Source organism: Tetrao urogallus, assembly GCF_951394365.1.
Source record: "Tetrao urogallus genome assembly, chromosome: 1".
Taxonomy (NCBI): domain Eukaryota; kingdom Metazoa; phylum Chordata; class Aves; order Galliformes; family Phasianidae; genus Tetrao; species Tetrao urogallus.
In genome coordinates this window covers 133,333,702-133,357,675 of record NC_136813.1, presented here as the reverse complement: position 1 = coordinate 133,357,675, position 23,974 = coordinate 133,333,702, and the positions used below count along the sequence as shown (strand labels likewise).

Here is a 23,974-nt window from a genome sequence, read left to right as displayed (position 1 = left end):
ACCCCACTCAGACCATTCAAGATTAGAAGCATACAATTTGCATCATCCAGCCTGAGTATAGCACTATGTCCCTAGGAAGGACAGGCCTTCTGGGGAGGTGATGAGCTACTATCAAGTCTTTCATGCTGCTAACAAACCAAAAACTATTAGGACAACTGAAAACTTAGAAACTCTATTTCTGTTCAAACAGGGCAGTATCACTGGAGTATTTTGCTCAAAGACAGTGAAGAAGCAATCAAAAGAAATAAAAACCAAGAAGCCTCTGCTCACTACCAGACAAGATGTTCTTATCAAATGTTTGTGTCCTCAGTAATGAAGAGCGAAGCTCCAGTTATTCTGGTCACATCAACCAGACAAAGCTTATGCACCTCATCTGACATCTAACAGATCAAAGGACAGTGAATTAAATGGGTGAATGCAATCAAGGAACAGGGTTGCACAGAGCTAACACCACTACAGTACAAGGCAAGGCACAATGGTTAAGGAGCAACACGTTTTGGTGTACTTTTTCTGTATCCTAGCAGCTCTTCAACTGTTTATCTTCCTAGCCATCATGATCAGGCCTCCTAAAAACACTTCTCATCAGATTTTAAAAATAATATCCTAGGATTTAAAAAATTAAGTAGAATTCCTTAGATGCTTGGAAAAAAATGATATCTTGAGGCTCACAACAATTTAAAGCACCTTATTTTCTGAAATCAAATGGAATTCAGAAAGAACAGCATAATTCATAACTCATCTCAGCATGTTAGCATTGTAAACTTTAAGACATACGTCAACAGGGAAGTAAATGTCATAAGGAGCTGAAAAGGACAATTGCTATGGAACATATTGACATAAAATACAACAATAGCTGTCACTGCCTTTATCTTTCATGCCCTTCCTAATTCTGTGTTACCAACCAAGCAAGAAAAAGCACACAGTTCATAAGACTATATCAGTATCAGATAATACTACTCAAAATGTCCCAGGTGGAAAAGTTTTCATGTTATTTCCCTATCAGCAGAAAGATTAAAGATGAAGTAAGACACAAATCTGGTAAAGATCTTAGCTGCAGAAAAAAAATAAATAAAATCAAGAAACTATAAAACACAGATCTAGAATTTCCTTTCCTTGATCTTGATTTGCTGAGTGTTCATGTAGAAGTGAAAGGTAACTTTTAAAACATGTACTACATCCTTCTCATAGTATCCAATGACAGTCTAATATTTTTCAGGCTTTCCATTTTTAAGGCATTTAGTGAAATTCTATTATGAAACATTTAAGTAATCAAATCCCTTTTATTCCAAGACTAGACGCCAATTCAGTTTAAAAATAATAAAAAAAAAAGATACCAGGAGCTGGAAGCGTTTGTTGACTATTAATACATTAAATCCTTATTACAGACAAAAGAGATCCTAGCTTCAAAATAAACTATACCAACATAAAAAGGGCATAGACATTACCATAACTCAAATAGTTCTTATTTGAGGACAATATGTCATATTTCAGAAAGTGAACTTTTTTTTTGTTACGCTTATGTTTAAAACATACATATTTCTAGACTCTGAGCACTTACGTAATGACCTTTATTACAATACACATGAAATACTTGAAATAGCAGGCTCTGAAACAATTTGCAGCATATATATGAACAGTTAAAATTATTAAATCTTTATTCCCTAAAGTAAGACATTTTTGATTATTCAATAATAGAGAACATTATTAGTCCATTAGTTACTTTGTGGTTTAGAAGCCTCAGAAGACCAATGCAGCATATGGGATCACACTAGATTTCAACCTTTTCATTTACTTCCAGTAGCATCTAAGATAGACAACAACTGCAGCTAAAGGCAGTAAGTTCAATGTTAAAGGCTTTCCCTAAGGTAAATCATTTGTGCAAATCACAGAATCTATTAGCAGTTTTGAATATTTCACCCTAAAAAGGGGACACAAATTTCAGGTACTGAAAGCACAAGGTCAAAACAAAAGCCAATTTAGACTTGCTCTTACACCCTAGCATTCATCAAATAATCAAATCTCATTCATGTTGTCCTTTCAGGAGTTACTGACAGAATTCAGTTCTTTCCAATCTTCAGAAAACTCTGACAAAACATACATACTTCCACAAAACAACAGAGCATTCTGTCAAAAAAATTAGTTTAACTTCAAGTAAAATTAGTTTACAGAATAAAAAGTTTTAAAATGTAAAGTTGGAGCAAATTAGCAACGCAGTATCACCAAAAACCAAAAGCTGAGATCTTAGAGATAGCAAATCTCACCTTAGTGTACTCATCTTTGGCCTTGGTAAGCATCCGTAAGATATCCACTTCTTTGTTATTAGCAGAATTTGTGACCATAGGGGACACTCCTGTTCCTGTGCCCTGCTGTGCTTTCAATTGCTCTTGCTGAGTTAGGCTGAAAACAGGAGGTGAGAGGAGAACACACAAGACAAAAACAGGTAAAATATAAGAAGTTTCACTACAACTACTTTACAAGAATTTTAAAAAAGTATTTTAATTCCCCCACCTCCCAAATTACATAACAATACAGTTAAAAATCTCTATTTAAATATCTATAATAAAGCATAATTTGACCAGGTGCAAGAAACATTTTCTTCAATCTTGAATAGACTAGGTCATACCCTAAAATTTCCATAACTCAGTCACAATTTCCATACCCAGAAGGAGCAGGGAACATATAACGTTATTCAGTTCTCCTGGTGATAAAGGATGGCAAACACAAGCAAATCAGTCATTAACTACCAGCAAATGACCAATTTCCTGCCCCAGCTGTTTTATTATTATTGTAGAATGCTGAGAATTAAAACACAGCCAATTGGCTGAATGACAGGTTTGTTTTTTTTTTTTAATCTATGTGCAACACCACTATTATAAACCACTACACGTGGTTTACAATAGCATGAATTCTCTGCAAACTAGTTTTTATTGTGGTAAATTACCAGTTTGAGAGTACCTAATCACCACCAACTGAAGCTTGAGCTAGTTAACTAAAATGAGCTGTCAAAAAAATGGGTTTCCTAGGGTTCACTGCTTATTTCTGGAAATTCATCCCCATCAATTATTCCTTGGGTCATAACCAAGTCAGTTTAGAGCTGCAGAACGTAGAGCAAAAGCAAAAAAACCCAAACAAAACCCCACCACTGTTACAGTCAGTGTTTAACAATGTTTTGTCACTGCAAAATGTAAAGCAGCAGGCAGTTCTTTAAAAAGAGATATAGGGGAAACATGACTAACTTCCCATCCAGTATTTTGGAACAAGTCCAATCTGAAACACAGTGGCAGAAGAATCAACGCACTTTGCTGTGGATTGAGATGTGCAATGATGAGCACATCCTTGCAACAAGATGAGTCCTTGTTTGGACTTGAATTGTAGGACATGAAAATGGGCACTTGATACTTTGGCAATCAGAATTGATGTCACTTCTTCAGCATGCTTCCGGCTACAGAAACATGTTTGCTAACCAGGCTGTTAAGATTGGTATAGATGACATGAAAAGGAAAGATTCACAGCTCTGACTATGCTTTCACATTGCACCCTGTTAGTATCTAATGATGTTGGCTTGACTGTATCAGTTTCTCATGGCTTTTCTGTGATGACAAGGACTGACCTCTAAATCATTCCTCTTCCTATCCCTTACATGAACTGTGACACAATGGTAAGCCCAACCCTCTATACCACAGACAACTACTACATCTAAAGTGTCCATTCCTACACTGTCCCTTTCCTACATATACTTCACATTATGCCTCTAAAAAAAAAAAAAAAAAAAAAAAAAAAGGGAAAAAAAAGCAGATTATATACGTTGATAAAATCTGTAGGATTTCAGCCCCTTCCTCTTCCAAGCAAGCATGAAAACCTGTAGAAAGTAGTCTTAAGAAAGGAATCGTTGCAAACAAGGCAGTCATTAGATCAAGCAGAGGGAAAAACAGAATGAGAACCGTCAATCCTGGACAAATAGAAAAAGCAGTGACAGTGACTAAAATAGCCACTGTGTTGTTAGTTAAAAAGCTATCCATTATGTTGTGAGCTTAATACAGTTTTGTACATAATTCTGATCTCCTGCTTCATTGCACTATTAAGGTTGTGTAACATAAAATATTCTTAATATGTATATAAGAGTTATGAATTCAAAGCTAATTAGAGCCTTTCTTTATAATCCTAAACCAAAGTGGATTCTTTACATACTGGTAAGAAAGAAAGAAAGAAGAAATCAACCATGATGTAGAAAAAGGATAAAAACAATAAACGGTATTATTGCAGCATTCCTTCATGATATTCCATACTTACATTGATAAAAGAAGGAAAGCTTCCCAAACTGAGAAACGCATTAACCCCTCCCAACGAATACAACTGTATAAAACAGATCTCTGAATTATCAAGAAACAATTTAGATGAACTTTTACACTTTGATGTAGCTAGAAACCTGCATTGCAAATTATGGAAAAAGTCCTGCAATTATTTCTGAATATATAAAATGCAGGTGTGAGACAATTTTACTTGCAACAAATTCTATACGAGCAGGTTTTAAGTAGAAAGGTACAGCCATCCTAGTAATATAATGTGCATGTATGTACAGAAATACATACATAAAAAAAAGCACAAAGTCTTGTTTACCCGTCACTTACTTTTTCATGAGCTCTGCAATTCTTTGGCATTCTTCCTTATCATAAAACCAAATCCCATATATGGACACTGTAAATGCACATCAAACACAAACTATGAGCATCTTCTCAAACAGCATTTCTACCTGATAGCAGTTCTGCCTGCTAGATACCTAAATATACAGGCTTGTGACCTGTAAGTTTTAGTTTTTATTTCTTTATTTCCCCTTCTATAAAAATGACACCTCAAATTCTCCAGCAAAATCAAAAAGGATTGAAAGGTGTACCTAAGAATGTACATTACAAGTTCTTGAACCCTGGTTGCAGGCAAAGGTACCTCTGATCCTTTTCTTCAAAACACTAAAACTTGGCTTGTCATTTTTCCCCTTAATGACTTGTCCTCATTGAATTTCCCAGTTGTCATATCATAACGATTAGATCCCAGGGGCTAAGTACTGCAGGCAGTGATGCACAGAAATATATGCAAGACGTGCTCAGTTTTCAACAACCATGGGGCTTATCTCATATACCGTCAAAGTTGTTATGGTAGTATGAACACATCTCTACTTCCTTGTGGATTTCCTGTGATTTTATCAACTAGTTTAACCCCCATAAGTTATTATCTGTATCTAACATCAGGATTAGAAAATCTTTATCTAAATTCAGACTTCTGATTCTGATTTCCACAAAAGTTAGTGCCTGCAGCTTTGTCCAGCTACAAGATTTATGTGTACTAACAGTTCAAAATTCTCCCATGTACACTCTACTTAACCACCATCGTGGTAATAGCCATAATGGAGCTGTAGCTAGTTAGCTAGCTCTCACAATCACCATAAACAAAGAGCTTTTTCCACCCACTACCTTATTATACAGTTCCTGTTAGCCTGGGAATAAACGTGTAACATTGTCCAGTCATATTCTCGTGAACAATCCATCCATATTTTTAAATTTTAACCTCAGATACAAATTTGCTGAGAGAAGGGATAGGAAGAAGCCTATCTTACCTACAGGGTAAACACAGACCTTCCCCTCTGCACCCTGCAATCCCTCTGTAACCTTGTGAAACATATACGTTCTCCTTATACCAGAAGGTAGCAAAAAGGTAACTACCCTGTTTCTCTCCTTCTTCCCCTCCTACTATACTGTAGCAAAAGCTTCCTTTAATGTAAGATAAGGCAATTTCTAGCATGCCTTCCAACACATTAGGGGGCTAGATTCTATTTGCAAGAAGAGGAAGTGGATAGAGTATCTGTTTAAAAAGAATTACAACACCAACACTGAACATGCGATATTTCCTTGCATCAGAGGAATACAAAAGCAATCGCTCCTGCAGCTCCAAAGAACAAACCCATGACATATAAAGTATAAGTTAGCTTTGTTAATATTTGAAAAGAAACTGCATGTGCAGCTGTTTGCAAGACAGAAGTGTAGTACTTATCACCATTTCCCCTCTAATTTTCAGCCACGTGTTGTCTTTGATACAGCCAAAAATAATTCAACTATTTAATACAGAAAAAAAAGTGGTGAAAAGCATTTAAAAAGCTATCCTGTAGACAGACAATAAGTACCTCCTATAATATATATAGTCCTTTTCATGGCTAAATTTTCAGAAGTTTGATCATGATTTCTATTATTCACCATAAAAATCACAGGTAACAATATGCCTCAGTGGTTCTAAGATCCACATACAAATGTCCAACATACGAGCTGAAGTACCTAGATCACTACCTTTTTGTAACATGGACGTTAATATCAATACGCCTTTAAAATAGACATTATTTTTACATATACCATCAATTATTTAACAATACCATCTACTTTACTGTAGAAAAATATGTGAATAATTAGCAATATACTGTCCTGTAATGCAAAACTACACATCCTTCTAACTCAACATACTGGAATATTTTATGATCTTTTAGTGTTGTCCATACCACAGCCATAAAATTCAGTGCAACAGTGTAGTAGTTTGACAAGTCAAAATCCTTTTAATTAATCAAGATTCTTCTTATAAAAGAATCTCCAGTGTAGAACAGTACTGATAAAACATCACTGAATGTGCAAGATAGGTTGAACAGCTTCAGTTTTTGGCCAGTTGACCAAACATGTCAGAGGCTATTTATGAATTTTTGATAAAATTGAAACCTGTCAGTCCTGCAGAAATACTGCAGTACTTCTGGTCATTACAAGTTTAAAGGCTGGAATCAACAGCAGACACAAGCTGTTTTATCTCAATTTGGAGACCAACACAAGTGAACTGTCTGACTACTCTTAAGTAATGGCCCTTCAGATTTTACAGAGTGACAGCTAATAGTTTGAAATGTGACTCATACAAATGCACAACCATTTCAGATTACAGCACAAGGATACTAATTATCATTAGAGTGGCCCACCAAAGCAAGCCACCAATGCAACAATAAATCACATTTTAAGCCAAGCTTAAAGCCAGTATATGGCAGATACACATACCTGCCTTCACCATCGAATCACTCTTGATGCAGAATATCATCCCCTCCGTACTGGTATACACACAAAGGCACACACGATTTCTCACCTCAATCAAAAGGTACTTGCAACCCAGACAAAGAAGCACAGCTGGAAGAATCTTGAGACAGAAAACCCACATCTGCTGAGCATACAACTTTTCCATTCAGCAGCAAGATCTTCCAGAAGCAGGGAATCCTCTTTTTCTCCCTTCCACACTTGCTCCATCAGTCCAGACAAAACAGATGAATACTTCAGAAGTACACTGAGAAAGAATCATGCAGGTGCTCCATTTGTTGCAGCACAATGTACTCTAAATGCTTTCACGCATGGGAGAACAACGTAACAGTGAGGAGACAATACTTTGCTGGTGATCTGAGATACCACGTACCCCAAATATGCTAACTCATGTTTTCATACTGGCTGCTCATCACCTCAGCTAACCGTGATGTAAATTCATACAATTCATCCCGCTATACTTACAGAAACAAAAATGGAAATGAAAGAAGTAAAAAACATCTACTGATGATCACGTTCCTCATTAATGATGAACACAAAATGGCAAGCTTTTCTTTTATGTATGACAACGCGTGAAAATCCATGACTAGCAAAAGAAACTGAGAGATTACAAACTGCAACTGTCAAGCTAGGAACCTGGAATGCTCTCCACTAACAAAAAAGATAAACAGACATACAGTGCAAACTTCACTGCAGGCTTTCTACCAGCATGAAAGCACTGTTTCATTGGGATTAAAACTAAAGAGATTATTTTCTTATCCACCCTCCGTCTTATCAGAAAACAGAAATCCAGACCTAAATATAATCTGTAGAGTGGTAATGGTAATTTTGCTAAAACATTCACATCTTAACAGTGAATCATTAAATGGTAGAGGTACAAAGCAAAGTCTTCCACTGCAGAATAAAAGAGGAAATATTATGTCATTTTTAGGCCCAGCTTCAGCTATCAAGTTATCAAGGAAGAGAGTACCATAAAAAACAAAGAAAGGACAAATCAAAATCAAGTATCTTTTGTTCCCCAAGCGGGAAAGCCACATTAAAAATAGCTAACAAAAGACCAATAAAAAGAGACTTTTATACTGACAAGATGGCATACATTTAGTCATCCACATTCAACAGCTCCCAACTCATTTGATTTACTAAAAGAAAAGAGATTTAATCATGAATTGATTACAGAAAGGGGAAAAGAGGCACCAAAGTTGTAACACTGTTAACAAGATTAAGTAGTACTAGAAAGATACAATACAGCTATCAAATCAACAAAATACAGTTAATATTGAACTAGAATAAATAGGTTACTTAAATTATCCAATTGAAAGCACAATTAAAATTAAGAAATATTGATCTTTAGAATTTCTGAATTTTAAAAAGGTAGATTTCTTCTCCTACTACATACTCAAATATTGCATCATCAATTTTGCCAGACCTACTGCAAAAAAGACCCAACTGTAGGTCATATAATCAATGAGTTCCTAACTTAAAACGTGACTTAAGACATTTTACTCTAAGGCAAATGCAATCCCTTTACCTGCAATAGAGTATTTAAGATTACTATATAGCCACATGATGTTCAATGCACTTCTCTCAGGCTCAAGTACAGGAGACTTGGCCCACTCAAGCTCAACATCCTGCTCCACAGGATAAAGCAAAACAGGATTGCAACAAAGGAAAGAGGGTTTAAAATATCTGCAGTTAAGTCAGCTGCACTCTGTCTCTGAAAGCTGAATACCATCTCTGACGCCATCCCTCAGATATTATGCAATGGTACGCAAGTTGTGAAATGTCATCATAAGTGGCTGTCACTGAGCGTGTATGCTTCACATTCAGTTCTTGATGTGAAATCCTAAACCTGAGTGTAAGATCTGAGGGCATGACCTGCAAAAACACCAGCTACTTACAAACGCAGCTGAAGTCTGTAGGAAGCGGTTTTGAACATATGAATGATAAATATATTGGAAAAATTGCACCAGAATAATTTAAAGTCACACAGTGCATTCAATGGATCTCTGTGATTTTAACCACTATGCCCCATGATCCCAATTGTAAAATAGAAAAAATAATACTTCTAATCCATCAAAGTGCAACAAGTTATCAGCTATTATACTGACGAGTGTCACAGACAACAGCAAAAGAAAAACAACCAATAGTTCTGTCCCTGCTACAGAACTTCCACAGCAGACGACAAAGCAAGAAGCCCACGTATAAGTAATGAAGAAAAAACAGAATTCTGAGTAGCCACTCCACATGAACATTGTTCAGACTGTTCAGTGACTGAAGCAAGTCTTTACTGCAGAAGATTATGATCATAGAATTTAAAATTTCTTGAGTAAAAAAGGGAGATTGCACCAACAACCTTAACTTCGGCATCTGTTAGTTTAGGAGAGTTCAGTTTTGCAGCTTTTTAAATGCAACATTTTGTTTAGCTTGAACAAAATACTAAGAAAAAAAAAACCATAATGATGTGGCATATAAACAGGATCACACCCCTCAGGTCTCCTTTCTTTCTGCTGTAGAAAGCAGTAAATATAAATAAACATAAATAAAACAAATGCCTTTGTTACTTAACACTGGAAATAGAGATTAGATTTATCTTGTTGTTTCTGGAAATTCTCAGAAATCAACATTTTCACAGCATCCTAAGCACAAAAATGCCAAGAAACTGAAGCAGTACAAGAATTTTCAATCAACATAAAACTGTGTTTTGATATGAGCTTAACTTCAGTTCCTAAAAAACTGGGGAAAGAAACATATCTGTCAAAGTACTGAATGCTTGCTCTTTCATTTAAAAGCTGATAATGTCCCTGGTTCCATAATCTGGGTGACTTTTATACAGACAAGGAAAGGAATGGTATTTGCTGTGCAAACCCAAGGATGTTTCACAGAATTACAAAGGTTGGAAGGGACCTCTCGAGATAATCAGTCCAACCCCCTGCTAATTCATGTTCCTTACAACAGGTTCCAAAGGAAAATGTCCAGGTGGGTTTTGAATATCTTCAGAGGAGACTCCACAACCTCTCTGAGCAGCCTGTTCCAGCACTCTGTCACCCTCAAAATAAGTATTCTCTTGTGTTCAGACGGAACTTCCAGTATTCCAGTTTGTGCCCATTGCCCCCTGCTCTGTCGCTGGGCATCACTGAAAAGAGCCTGGCCTCGTCCACTTGACTCCTGACCATTAGATATTTATAACTGTTGATAAGATAGTCCTGCTAGCAAGGGGGCTGGGGAGCAGAAAAGCTGGGAGGGACAGAACCAGGACAGTTGGTTAGAGAATGGAGAGTGACTGGTAACACTAAAAGTCAAGAACAGGTTCCCAACCATTGTCTGCTTATACCTTAAACACTTTTTTTTTTTAAATGGACTTTTAAATATTCCTATAACTTTCCACCAGTCAGGCAATTTGGCTGACCAACTCATAGATGTCCAGATATAGTGCCACAAAATATTCTGATGGTTATAAAATCATATCTGCTCTAATCTATGGAGACAGCCTGACTTCAGGCGGATTTTTAATCAAATATATTGGAAAATAAAAGAAAGCAAAACAATACAAAACAAAAAACAACCAAAAACCCCCATTGACTCTGTAGCAATCAAAAGAATGACTGACTAGAATGTCCGTTAAATAGTTTCAAAACTAAAATTATGCTAGCTTTGTAGGAAACTTTAAATCCCAATGCTCCATTTATTCCCATAAAGCTCAGCAGATGCAAGAGTTCATCAGCGGCTTCTTTACTGTTTGAAAAAGATCCCAAGCTCAATTTGCAACATTTACCTTAAAACTGAGTTCTTATGATGCAACAAGTTATTTTGGTCATGACACAGGAATAGAATCTACGTTATGATCCATCTGGCCCAGTGCACTTTTTTTCCCACTTGTATCCCCTGTCATTGCAACATCATTTCCAAGTAATTTTTAAATCATGATGATTCACGACACTGAAATTGAGGCAGGAAGTCTGTCTCTAGGGGCCAGGCTATCAATTTCTTAAATAAGAAGTTGTTCTTAATAAATCCTTTATTGTTCTTATAAATTGCTCTTCAGCAACAAGTGGTTTGCATTACTTCTTCACAATAGACTTCTGAAACATCGAAGGGAACGGAGCTCCACTGCTTTTTGTAATGGAAATAATTACAGAGTCTCATTCAAGGAGCATATACACTCCACGCAAAGAAATGTTAAGACAAACACATGGTGGGTGAAATTATCATTCTGTTTTTGATATAGAAATATGATAGACACTGACTTTGAAAAATTAAGCAAAGAAGTCTTTCGCAAGGCTAAAAAGTCAGTCCCAAAATTCTAAATCAACAAAAGCAACCTTCCTGTGAAAAAAAGAATCTCACCAGAGGACGGCTTAGTTGAAAAGAAGTTTAACTCCTCAACATCTAAAACTACGACTTCTACTAGCTTAGCAGTGCCCTATTATCTAGGCCACAAATCATTAAAAAGGTCTTCAGTGCACACCGAAATGAAGTCAGACCCTCATCTACGTGAATGATCAGAACAGAACAAAAAATGCAATTACACAAATCCACGCTAAATATATATCTATAACTTCTATGAGCAGAAAAGCTTACAATAACATATCATCACCACAAGTAAAAGAGAGGAAATTAGAAATTAGGCTCTCGACTCTTTGTACAGAATCATGCCCAGCAGTAGCTAAGAGCAATGAGAACACTCTCCAATCAAGAAGGTTATAACATTGCTTTTCCATCCAGAAGAAAGCTTGTTTATATTTCAGAGAATACAAAGGAGTTCTGCCCTTGCCTTTTCAATGTCTTGTCTTTACATTTCCATCCTGCTTTCCACTAGGTTAAGGAAAGCAGCAACTGCTGTTGAGTATCCAGGGACTCGGTCCTGTTACAATAAAGCTTTCTCCACTGTAAATAACACACACTGTGGTGTGGTAGAGGACACAGATGGATTTGAATATTCATTTATGATTTAGTCAAACAGAGGAATACGTTTCCAATGTGCATCTCTGATGTACCTGCCACGGGACAAAGTAAATCTTTATTTCCAGAGCTACAGTCAAGTTCAAGGGCAAGTCGCTTTCCAAACTATGCTGATGTCATTTATATATATATATATATATATTTTTTTTTTTTCCCTTCAATAAAAAAGAACAAAGAATATTTAAACTTTAAAAAGGTGTTCAATAGCATATCATTTCTTTTCCCTGAAGCCTGAGTATATACTATTAATCAGATTGATGACCCCAAATGACTGAAAATATATTTGCTAATCTGAAAGATCTTAAAATGTTAATGTGCAACAACAAAAGTCTAAACTGTTTGAATATATACACACCTTTGTCCTTGCAACAATTGACATCTAAAAATATCATAATACAGCCAAGTTTCTTTTTAAAATTCATCTCCTCATTTGTACATTTTGTACATGCCACCATTTTAGGAGCAAGCAACTTCCTCATTTTTCCTACACTATCTCTTCATTTCTGAAATACAAAAAAACATTTAGAAATAAGTAACTATAAAGTGAACTACTCTTTCTGACATCCCAAATATTCATATTTACAGCATCTCTTAAATATTTGCTTTTGCTGATTTTTCACAGCCTGTTAACATGTTATATTCAACACATTAATAGTCTCTATTTCTCTGTCGCAATTCCTTTTGCTTTAGTCAGCTGTGACACTGACTGAAATAACACCTTTTTTCTGTATTGCTGTTACAACTTTAAATATATCTGATTTTTAGAAAATACAATATAGTTCAACTGACACAGTAAAGCCATTTACCTACCACAACTGGAATGTACTTAATACTTTGTCTAGTAGTAAATGGCTTTACTGTGTCAGAACTTGTGAGCAGGCTGTACTTTCAGGTTAGGCTTCAATAGACATCTGTACCTTGTAGCATTTATCACTCACATATGACTGCTGCATTTTTATTTGTTCAAAATGGAAGGATCATTACATCTTATCATTTGGATTTTAGTTAAAAAAAAAGAAAGTTTAAAGCATACCTTATGACCTATTTTTTTGTGAAAGTTGCAACTACATAGTTTCTTTCATGAAGACACAAATGCCATCTCTCTGAACTACCTTATTGCTTCTTTATTTTACCAAATATATGCACACCTTTTAAAACCAATTCTAACTACTGAAGTTAATTGTTCAGACCATAGCAATCCAGTGACTTTTCTACTTTCTTCCAACACAAGTGGGGGTTCTCGTACAGTGGGAAAAACAAGAACATACTTCTGAGATCAAGTTTGTTATGACAAAAATAATTTAAACTGTTAAAATGTTCTTGTTTTAAGCATGTAGTCCAACAGCTGAAAGCATCACAAATTATGAAATTAATTTTATATTAGCAGCTAGAGATTTCAAAATACTGAAGCAGCACTGGGGTATATACCCTACAATTTATGAGTAGCTGAGTACGGAATTTAGAGGTACATTTCCATACAGATTAAAAACTGCAGTTGTGCACTGGGTGATTTTCATTACAGCAACGGCATATTTTCATACAGAAAGTGAAAGTGCATCATTTGACTTTGCTTCAGAAGTATTACATCACGTGCACGGTCCTTTTGGAATAAAACATTCATAATCATCTTTTGCTTCCCCATTCTATCCCCTCCTGCTTTTAACTCTTAGCGTCCATCTAAACCTTAACTTTGTTTTCTGTACAATAAAGACATACAAAATGTTAACGAGAGAGAAGCAAGGAAAAACATAAAAATACCACAAAAGTAAAGAGATGTCAATTAAAAAAGAAATGAAGCATGGCACGCAGGTACCATAGTTTAAATAAAAATACACTGTTAGCTCTTTTATAATTACGAAAACCTGTCTAGTAAGAGATGCTACGCATTCCTGTGTAGAGGATTTAGTACTGTATGTCGAAAAGCAAATAAACCTGAAATTTTACAGAAAGGCAGTTTGTTTGGCAGAGAGAAAAAAATTGGTGGAATTCATCAAACTTAAAATCTATATCCTGTCTAAGACAATGAGCAGCACCAGATGATTCACAGGAAGAACCTTTATAGTTCCTCTGTTGTTGACTTCTGACCCAAAGCATGTGTCTTGCATCACTTTTTTTTCTTCCTGGCTACAGGATCTCTGTCTGCTTTTATTCATATAAATAATCTCTCTGCTATGCAAAAGGATTACTGCAAGAGGCTCTAAAAGGCTTAGGAGTACATTCAACCAAAATAATGAAGCCAGCAGGTACAAGCCACATTTTTGGTGAAGACTGACTAAAAAAATATTTTACTCCATTGAGATTTAATATTTTATCAAATTTTACCACGACAAGTTCTGCACTGCAAAATAACAAAGGAACTGCAACCATAATCGTTAAAGTAGAGCAGATACCAAATACTAATTCCAACACACTTAGTAGTTTGTATGCCACTTGAGACAAAAAAGCAGCATTGCGTTTGCAGCCTTAGTGGAATTCCACTGGAACAGTAACACCGGCTTTCTGTATGTAACACATTCCTTGTCCTTTAAAGGGTATGCTATCTTATACTTGCGAAGGATTTCTTTTTCTCCTCCTGCAATTGAAGAATATTGCTTATTTCTGATTTAAGGCTTGTTTTGACGAAGACCGAGCTGATGAGGCACTCAAGAGCTTGTATTAAATCAGTAATAGACAGAAGTGGGCAGCTTGTATATGCACTGTGGGATACACTTGTTCCTATATTTATCTTTTGTGTTTTGAGAGAAGGTTACAAATATTTTTATATATATACACACACACATAAAAGAGCGAGAGCGAGCAAGCTCACATTCCAAGAGAAGTTTTCTGGCTATGTCAGGACTGAAGTCCACCCCTTGCTAGACAAACCTATTTTTTTCAAACACAAGAGGATATTATCAGAGAAGTCCGTGCTGATATACAGAAACCAGAGATCGCCATGGCTCGGTGAGGTGACGAGCTGACGGGTGGATGGCGCCCATTATCTCCACTTCTCAGTCCTGAAAAAGTTTTCCTGAAAAACCGCAAGGGGAGGAGAAGGCACCAACAGAACATAAGGAACACAATACAAGAAAAGGATTAGGAATGAGGAGAAAGGAAAGGAAGAGCAAGATAGATATTGTGGAGGCTTCAGAGAGCTAAAAAGTAGTTTTTAGATGAAAGGACCAAGTTGTCAGTAGCTCTGGTTTTTGGTTTTTAAGTTCTGCGCAAGGCTATTACATACAATAGCTGCATTAGGAAAAAATTGCCTAAAAGGAATTTACCTCCTTTATATTGGGAAAATATATTCAACTCAGTGGTTTCAACGCTTCTTGGAATTTTAAAACATGTTTCAAGCCTTTGTTCGGCAAGCATACCAACCGCTATCCAGCCACCAGCAAGGGGAATCTGAAACGAAGTACAAGGGGAAGCTGGTGCATGAAACTCAGCTCAACTGCTTCTACATCAAACCTGGAGGTAAGGGAGCAATTCAGATTTGTGTGCATGCAAACCGTACTGGTATCTGTCTGCTTAGATAAGTATTCCCTTTCTACATAAATAGAGCAGTCTGTATGATGTATGAAATAACACTAGTAATGTCGGTAAATAGTTGGGGATAAGGTACTGAAAATGCCTGTGTGTGTGACAAGACTTAGGGAATTTTGGTAATTGTCACATCTGTGGAGTTGAGCAGACAGCTTCTCTTGTTAACATGCTGTCTTTTGAGCATCTTTGAAAGTTCCTTTTTCACTTCCACTTTCACAATGGAGCAAAAACTAAAGGAAAAAGAAAGGCACACAGGTATAAGGAACAGAAAGTAAAGAGGCTAAGAGATTTAGAACATACTAAAGCTTAACATATGAAATAGATACCTATTGTGTAAAGGGAGTGAACTCTATAGATACAGATGCCTATTGTGTATGGGAGTGAACTCTAAAAACCAACTAGTTCTACAATATTTTCAATTGCAGAATGCATTTACACTAGCCTGGAAACATCCAGTATTTTATGCTGTACAAGGTGGAGGGTATGAAAGACAGGGTATATAGGTAGTCATGTGAAGATAACACTCTCTAAAAGTAAAAAAAAAAATCTGCTCCAACTTTAACTCTTGAGTTTTACTGCATCATATGCCTATCTTATCTTGAAGAGATGTCCGGAATTCCCAGTGCTTGCAGTACACTCTCAGCAGTAAACGTCCAGACCAGCTAATATGTTGCTTATGTGACAATATCCATAAATGGGAAGCAAAGACCGCTTAGCAGATACAAACAGTGAGACTCCTTCCTTTCTGTTCAGAATACAATCCACAATTGCAGGATGCTTGAACGATGCTTTTAATTCTATTTCATACATTTTTCCTACCAATTTGCTTGCCCGAACAGCAACAATTCCACCATATTCAGAATAATTATCAGCCATTAAAAAACTACTAAAAAACTTTATTACCTTATCTCCTTAGACTATTTATTTTTCCTCATGATATACACTCAAATCAGAATCCATCATTCTACATAGTCAAAAATTTACGTTAGCAGGACTGCACTTCTGTCCTTGTACTTTTTATCACCATCATCACGACTGAAACTGTTAGAGCAAGAAGATGGCTGCAGTCATCATGGCTGCAAGACCTACTATCTTGAGAAAACCAAATTCACAAACACAAAGTGTTCTAAACTGTTTGCTCTTCACGGCCAAAGTCTTCCACAACTGCAATCAAATCCTTAAGGTAGGAAGCATGAGAAGGAAACAACAAAAATGTCCTATAAGTCTGAATTGAAACCCTGTGTAACTGAGCTGAATCGGGCAGGGTGAAAAGGAATATGGTTTTATCCATCAGAGCAGATGCCTTAAGGATAAGGTCTTCAATTTCCACTGAAAAATAAATACATTGTATCTGTAGGAACGCGTGTTGAATAAGAAAAAAAGAAAGAAAGAAAAAACACTTCAGAAATACAAGCACAAAGAGTTTTGTTTAAAACAACAACAAAAAAAATAAACAGAAAAAAAACAAAATAGAATCATACAATTCCTCCTCTTGATCCAAACTCTAAGAACCTCAATTTGCAATCATTGAACTACACTTAGTTTTCATGATAAGCACAAAAAATCCTGCGTACTGGAAAACAGGATCAACCGATACCTGCTGATTATTTATTTTTGCAGTGATTTTTGCATACACACACACAAACACATCTTTTCTTAATAAATAAACAACCAAATAATCCTGTCCCCTTTCAGAGGTCACACTACATAAAAATCCAATCCAATTTCCATAGCATCAAGCAGTTTAGCAACAGATTTCAAAACCAGATGCATCTGACTGTATACTCTAAAACAGGCATGCCAGCTAATTGCTAGAGAAAAGATCAGGACTCCTGGCCTTAAAAGTCTCCTTTCTTAGGCTAGCACTGCTGTACGCCCATCTATGCCTTGCATGCAAAACACAGTTTAATTATGCCATAAAATAATCATATTGTTTTTACATCTCTACAAGTAAACATTAAGGATTTGTAGGTACCCTTGAAAATTTGAATATGAGACAGAAACGCCAACATTTAATATAGAAGCACACCTACTTTATGGTTCTAAGCATAAAAGTGCAAAGTAACACCTATGCCATTCCTAAAGGGGTAGATTATTCTTCCTGATATTTTGATTTTTTTTTTTTTTTTTTTTTTTAAGCACAATAGCATACCACAGAACACAAAGGAAGGCACTAAGCGGGAAATATAGTGAAGTAATAATGCTTTCACATATGCTTTTATAGACCAGGCTAAGAACAGATAATTTCTGCAAGCAGTTGCAAGGAAGACAGAACCTCACACAGAAAAGAAAAATAACCAAAAATTTATAGTCACTATGCAACAGACAATTAAATAAAACACAAGGAGGGATAAATTTGCTTTGAAAAAATTTGCATATACAATGAACTATAAGACACTTAAGCCACACAGATGCTAAAAAAGGTTTTTAAAAACATGCATGTAACGTGACAGTTAATCCTGTCAGTCAACTTAATTTTCTGATTTTAGAAGCAACACTGCAATGTTAATGTACTTTTGGTATGGATATTTTCCTTTCAAAAAGGAAAAATAACATCTGTTAATATATTATTTTAATATAAAACATTAGGATTTGAATGTTCTCAGCAAAACTGAGGTTTCAATCAGAGGTAAAGAATATCCCTGGAGAACAATCCTGACCTCAGCTACTGTTCCTGCCCAGCTGGAGGCAGGATGAATTTTTATCATACTGATCAAAGGAATGGTGGTAGAAGGGAAAGGAGGAGGAGCTACTTTTTTCCAAGACAAAAATGTCTCCCAAGGACAGCACCTCAGGTAAAACACACAAATTTGTATTCTAAGCAAACGTCAGTGGTTGATCCAGGCAAGCTTTTAGAAAAAAAATCAGCCAAATCTGGTTAGCAAGAAGAGATTTATAATACTGAATTATAGAATATATAATCTATGACAGAACAAGAATAAATTTCAGGGTAAAGCAGACACTTATTCATGCTATATTCAGTTTTACACATCACCCAAATTCTACTACTGTGGTCTCCTCTTTTATCTTGGGAATTAAACTTCTCATATTCTTCTAATCAAGCTGCTCCTTACAAGAAAAATGTTACCATTAGTCTACCTGCAGGATCAATGAGTCTTCCAACATGCCTACAGAATCAGGACACATTAGCTATTCAGTATATATTTATAACAATATATAAACATTGGAAGAGTTAATGAAAGGGACCCGAATTAGTCTCCCAAGACAATGAATTCTTCTGTTTGAGAGCGCTCTAGTATGCTGCAACGCAGAATCTACAGATGAAAAGTTTAAGAAATATATATACAGTTACCTTTTCCTAACATTTTACAATCATTTGCCTTGAAACACAAACCTACATTTGGGAAAAAAAAATAATCATGTAAAAATAGTTATGACATAGGAGGGAGAAAAAACAATAGCAACAATAAAACCCACCCATGACAAAGTTTAAGCTACTTCTTTGGCAAACTTCCAGTCTCGTCTACCAGAAGTCTTTGCAGTACAGAAATCTAGAAAAATGATGTAGGTTGTTTAGGGTTCTGACAAACAGAAGGTGGCAAGTTAAACTGAAATTATTACGAGGCACCTTTATGAGAAGCAAGCACGTCTGATCTGCCTGTGTAGCACTTCCTGGACTTTTACAAAACCTGAAATTCAATAGAATATGTCACATCTGGCTAGAAAGCTTCATTCACTTTCAATTTTACTAGATAGCATGACCAAAGGCCTTGCTACAAATATGACCCAGAATGCACAAATGGGCACAGAATCTGGTCAGATTCTATTTGTAGAATTGGTGAGACTATTTGTAGAGCTTCCAAAGTTTCTTTCTCCACTTCCTGTAGTACAATAATCAGCAGTGATAACTGGCATACAAGCTCCTTACAAGCTGGATCTGGTATCTTTTTCTGGCAGCTGAAACACACAAGGTGTACTGAGCTCTAACATATGCAACTTTCCTCAAGTACCCCATGTTTGATAAGCATGAAAAACAGTATTCAGTGATGAAATTGTACATCAGTCAACATAAGAAATAATTTGCTAGCCCAGCATACAATCTCATACACCTAGTACAAAATACACCATTGGGAAAAGTTGCAAGTAAATTATTGTACAGTTGACCACTGCTAGAAGGAGAAACTGAAGTTATTTCACCCAACAATTTACAGTTATGCATTTTTCTGAACTATATCACATTAACCAACATCAAGCTTCAAGCAAGAGGTTCCAAATGTTCTTTTTCTGCAATAAGCACCACCAAAGGTTAAGGAAAAATGTATTAATTACGTAGATAAGATTACTCAAATATATAATCCAGGAAATACTTTAAATTTTTGAAATCATTAGATGATAAAAAAAGCAGTACTGTCTTATTTGCACGCAGAAAGTATCTGAAACTGTGGTTAACTACCAATGTCTACAAATAACATGGAACATATTTTGCAGAATCATAGAAAGGCCTGGGTTGAAAAGGACCACAACAATCACCTAGTTTCAACCCCCCTGCTGTGTGCAGGGTCACCAACCACCAGCCCAGGCTGCCCAGAGCCACATCCAGCCTGGCCTTGAATGCCTCCAGGGATGGGGCATCCACAGCCTCCTTGGGCAACCTGTTCCAGTGTGTCACCACCCTCTGAGTGAAAAACTTCCTCCTAATATCTAACCTAAACCGTCCCCCTCTCAATTTCGATTCCCCCTTGTCTTATCACTATCCACCCCTCATAAACAGCTGTTGCCCCTCCTATTTAAACGCTCTCTTCAAGTACTGGAAGGCCATCTCACTTATTTGACTGATGTGCTCTTTGTTTCTTGTTGGAATTAAAGATTTCTTCTGGCATTAAACATGCTATAACCTGTATCTAACTCTTTTGGCTTTGAAATGAATAACTCTTACACCTGCCTGACTAGATTTTCCAAACCAAACTTTTCTGTGAAAGAGTGGATCAGTGCACTCATTTACTTGCATGGATCCCAACACCAACCCCCAAAGACCTGTGAACAGATTACAGGCATCTGAAAAGGGTTCTTAGATAGTATTTCAATTCTTGATTACCAAGAACAATGGACCAACAGGAGAAGTTTGAAGCACAATAAAGTGAAAGATCAAAAGTTTCTTAATTATTAATAAAATTTACTTTAATATGGTTTTAGAACGCTTTTTTTTCTACTGCAATAATATATTGGATGCAAAACAATTTTTCTAAGACGACAGATGCAATATAACAAGATCAGAAAACTAGAACTTGCAAAACATTGGGCGGGACAGATAATACAAGTCCTCTTATGTGAGAAAGCAACTATACCAGATACTCAACAATCACAAGATCTGGGGTCACAAATCCAAAACATAGCACTATGCAAGGAAAATTAACTCTCTTCCAGCTAAAACCAGCACAGTAGTTTGCCTCCAAGGACATCCTTTTCACTTTTGTGGCTCCAATCTTCCTTAGTTTGTCTACTACAACTCTTGCATTTCATCTCTAACATTACACTCAAAATGCTGCAGCTTTGTAGTACAGATCTACAACGTCTCCTAGCAGAAGGGAATATTACCTTACCAAGTGAAGGGGAGTCCTTTAGTGTGTTTATGAACATAGGAAGATTTAATAAAATTGCACAGAAGTGCAAAAAGACACCAACAAAGCACTCTGAGCTTTGTAAAAGCTGATGGATAATCATTTTCAAATCCGACTCCATTTTCAAATCCTACTCCAAAAGGAATCACTGTCTATGCAGAGCCCAAAAAAGCAGCCTTCTGCATTTTGCTGTTGCACAATTAACCAATAAAATACCAAGATGTGTTATCAGAAGCATGTTAGTACCTGTATTTGAGACTGTGCAAATCTATAATTATGACATCTCTTAGTGAACAAATGGCTTATACTTCTCTCCAAAGCCCCCAGATTTTTCTCCTAAATAGATCAGTTTATATGCAGTATTTGAACTGAAGACTGTCTTTCTTCATGCCAGTATAATTATGATAACTTCTAATTATTCTTATTGCTAATTGCCTCAACAAAAAGAAAGAATTAATAGATCAAGCTTCAAAAAGCAGGTATACATACATATACAAGTTCCTGTTGGAATTTCAAAACAAGACAAAAATACATTACATATACATAGGAAAGTTTTCATAATCACATGGGAGAAAAGTCTCAAGGTATTTAGAATCCTGATAGCCTAGGTTAGCCTGGAGATGTCTGTATTTCTTTTCAGCTTTTTGGGGAATTTCAGATGGCAAATTTAAACTGTTTTTCAGCCCACCAAATGCTCTTGGAAATAGAAGTTTCATTTAGATTATTTAAAATGCCATCTCTATTGCTCACGCATACTATGTGGTAGAAACAACACTATGTGGTAGAATTCCCTCTTGATCTACACGCCAACTCCAAATTAAGTTTATGAAATAAAAAGGTCTAGCAGATTATCAAACTGCGCTGCTTTGTATGCCATCAATTTCCTCTGCTTTTACTTCATCCAGAGGGAACACTTCTGCAACACATTTCACATAAGGATTTTTTGCAATGTACTTTTATGCATCAAGAACAAAATATAGATCATACTATAGCTCTATTTCCAAGTACGAATATAAACTTGCATATTTATAACTGTTTGTTCTTATACAATTGCACATTATCACAGTCTGTGTGTCTATCTGTGTGTAAAAGCACAGCTTTTTTATGTCTTCCACTCATTTCTGAATTTGCCAGATGCATGCTTGTATAGAGGTTCGACAATTATGCAAGACAAACATACAGCCCACAGTAATAACTTCATCTTTCATCGGAGTTTAACTTAGGCTTAGCGTCACAGCGTCATTGTTTCCCATAATAGTTGGGAAGTAACCCACCTTCTAAGATGCTCTAAGGACAGTGCATCAGAGCTGGAGCACAGAGGCTTGAACTAGCTGCATTTGTTTACCCTTACACAGCTCACAAGGATTATTCCAATCTTCAGTGGGCTTGTATTATGACAAGATATCCCAGCACTGACCAGAGTATATTCAGAACATACAACGCATGTCTATGAGCCTCTACACCCATCACGGTACATGGGGCCACAGAAGACTGTTATTTGCCAGTTTAAAGTGACTTCCTTTTCAACAGTGGCATTTCAGGTAGCACTTAACAACTCTTTCTGCATGTCAATGAGCAAAATACACTCCTTCAATTGTAAATGTTAACCAGCCAGTTCCAGCCCTTTAAAGCTAAACTCTAATCTAATTACCTCAACTAAGAATAGATGCTGAAGAGTTCACCTCTTCAGCATTTGACTCAACATATCACATACTTACATCTGGCATTTCTGTAAAGTAGAAAAGGGTCCTGCAGCTGGAAATCAAGGTCTTTAGTAATTGGTTCTGTTCGATTTTCCATGCTCAGCCTGTTCATAATTGTGAAGCCATGCCTTGGAGAAGCTGATCTGAAAATTATCAAGTAGAAATCACATCAAGTCAAGAAAAAAAAAAAAGGAATTACTGTGGTTTTCTCTGTTGCTTGGTCCTCTAAAATGCATTTTTTCCCCAGTCACAGATAGTATAAAATTCTCATTTTGTCCCAGATCACTAGCATCACATTTTCCAACCATAATTTCTTGTAGAAAATGATGATTACATTCAGAAATAAGCAAGGAGCACTGCATATTTGATTATTGCAATTATATTTATTATCATCACTAACCTTCAAGTAGCAATTGTGGACAATACTGAAAAACCTATCTAAAATGTAAGTGAAAAAATTGTGACATTTGCCTATGGTGGTTACAGTTCAAGCAGTTAGACAGTTTTTATTAATGTCAGGTGTTAAACCTATTACCATCCTGACAGGAGACATTACTTTCGTATTTGACAAAAGTATATTGTGATGCTTAAACATTTGGTAAAATTGCCATCTCTGGTAATTGCCTGTTGGTGGACATCTAAGAAATCTAAAGCATGGGGACCTGCAGTGGAGAGTAAGATGCAACAGGAAATGAAACAAGCAGAACCCTTAACAAGAATCCAATCAGTACTTTAGTTACAAGAATGAACTTCCATTGGTACTAACTCAGTGGGAAGCCTGATTTTTGACCCTTCCTCAGAATTTGCAAAGCTTCAACTCGTGATAAAAATCAGCTCCAGCAGAAGAGCCATGTTACATTCTCATAGCAGTAATAAAAAGTAACAAAGCAACATCAGCAGACTCCAACCTGCAGTCTGTTGGCAACGTTTATGACGTAACAAGATTTTATAACATTGCTCAAAGCCACAAGAAATAAAACTGGTGGGAAAGGCCCTGTATAATGTTGTTCACAACCTGTTTGCTGTAGTCACCTACATGGCAGGAAGGATAGCAATCTCTGCTGTAAATGGAAACTTCCTCAGCCAACAAAACAGCATGATGAAA

The 23,974-nt window shown here is 36.3% G+C and overlaps 2 protein-coding genes across 2 annotated transcripts in view; one reads left to right on the top strand and one right to left on the bottom strand.

Annotated features, from left to right (window-relative positions):
* The window catches only part of DCP1B (decapping mRNA 1B), a gene marked incomplete at its 5' end in the record, with an annotated part of 40,869 nt that overhangs the window by 14,672 nt on the left and 2,223 nt on the right, over window positions 1-23,974 (bottom strand). The window contains 3 exons of the mRNA XM_079548100.1: window positions 2,262-2,397; window positions 4,629-4,695; window positions 22,885-23,012. Coding sequence (XP_079404226.1) covers window positions 2,262-2,397; window positions 4,629-4,695; window positions 22,885-23,012 — 331 coding nt within the window. The remainder of the gene's footprint in view (window positions 1-2,261; window positions 2,398-4,628; window positions 4,696-22,884; window positions 23,013-23,974) is intronic.
* CACNA1C (calcium voltage-gated channel subunit alpha1 C) overlaps window positions 15,389-23,974 on the top strand; it is a gene marked incomplete at both ends in the record, with an annotated part of 471,149 nt that continues 462,563 nt past the window's right edge. Inside the window, one exon of the mRNA XM_079548089.1 lies at window positions 15,389-15,518. Within this exon, the coding sequence (XP_079404215.1) occupies window positions 15,389-15,518 (130 nt within the window). The remainder of the gene's footprint in view (window positions 15,519-23,974) is intronic.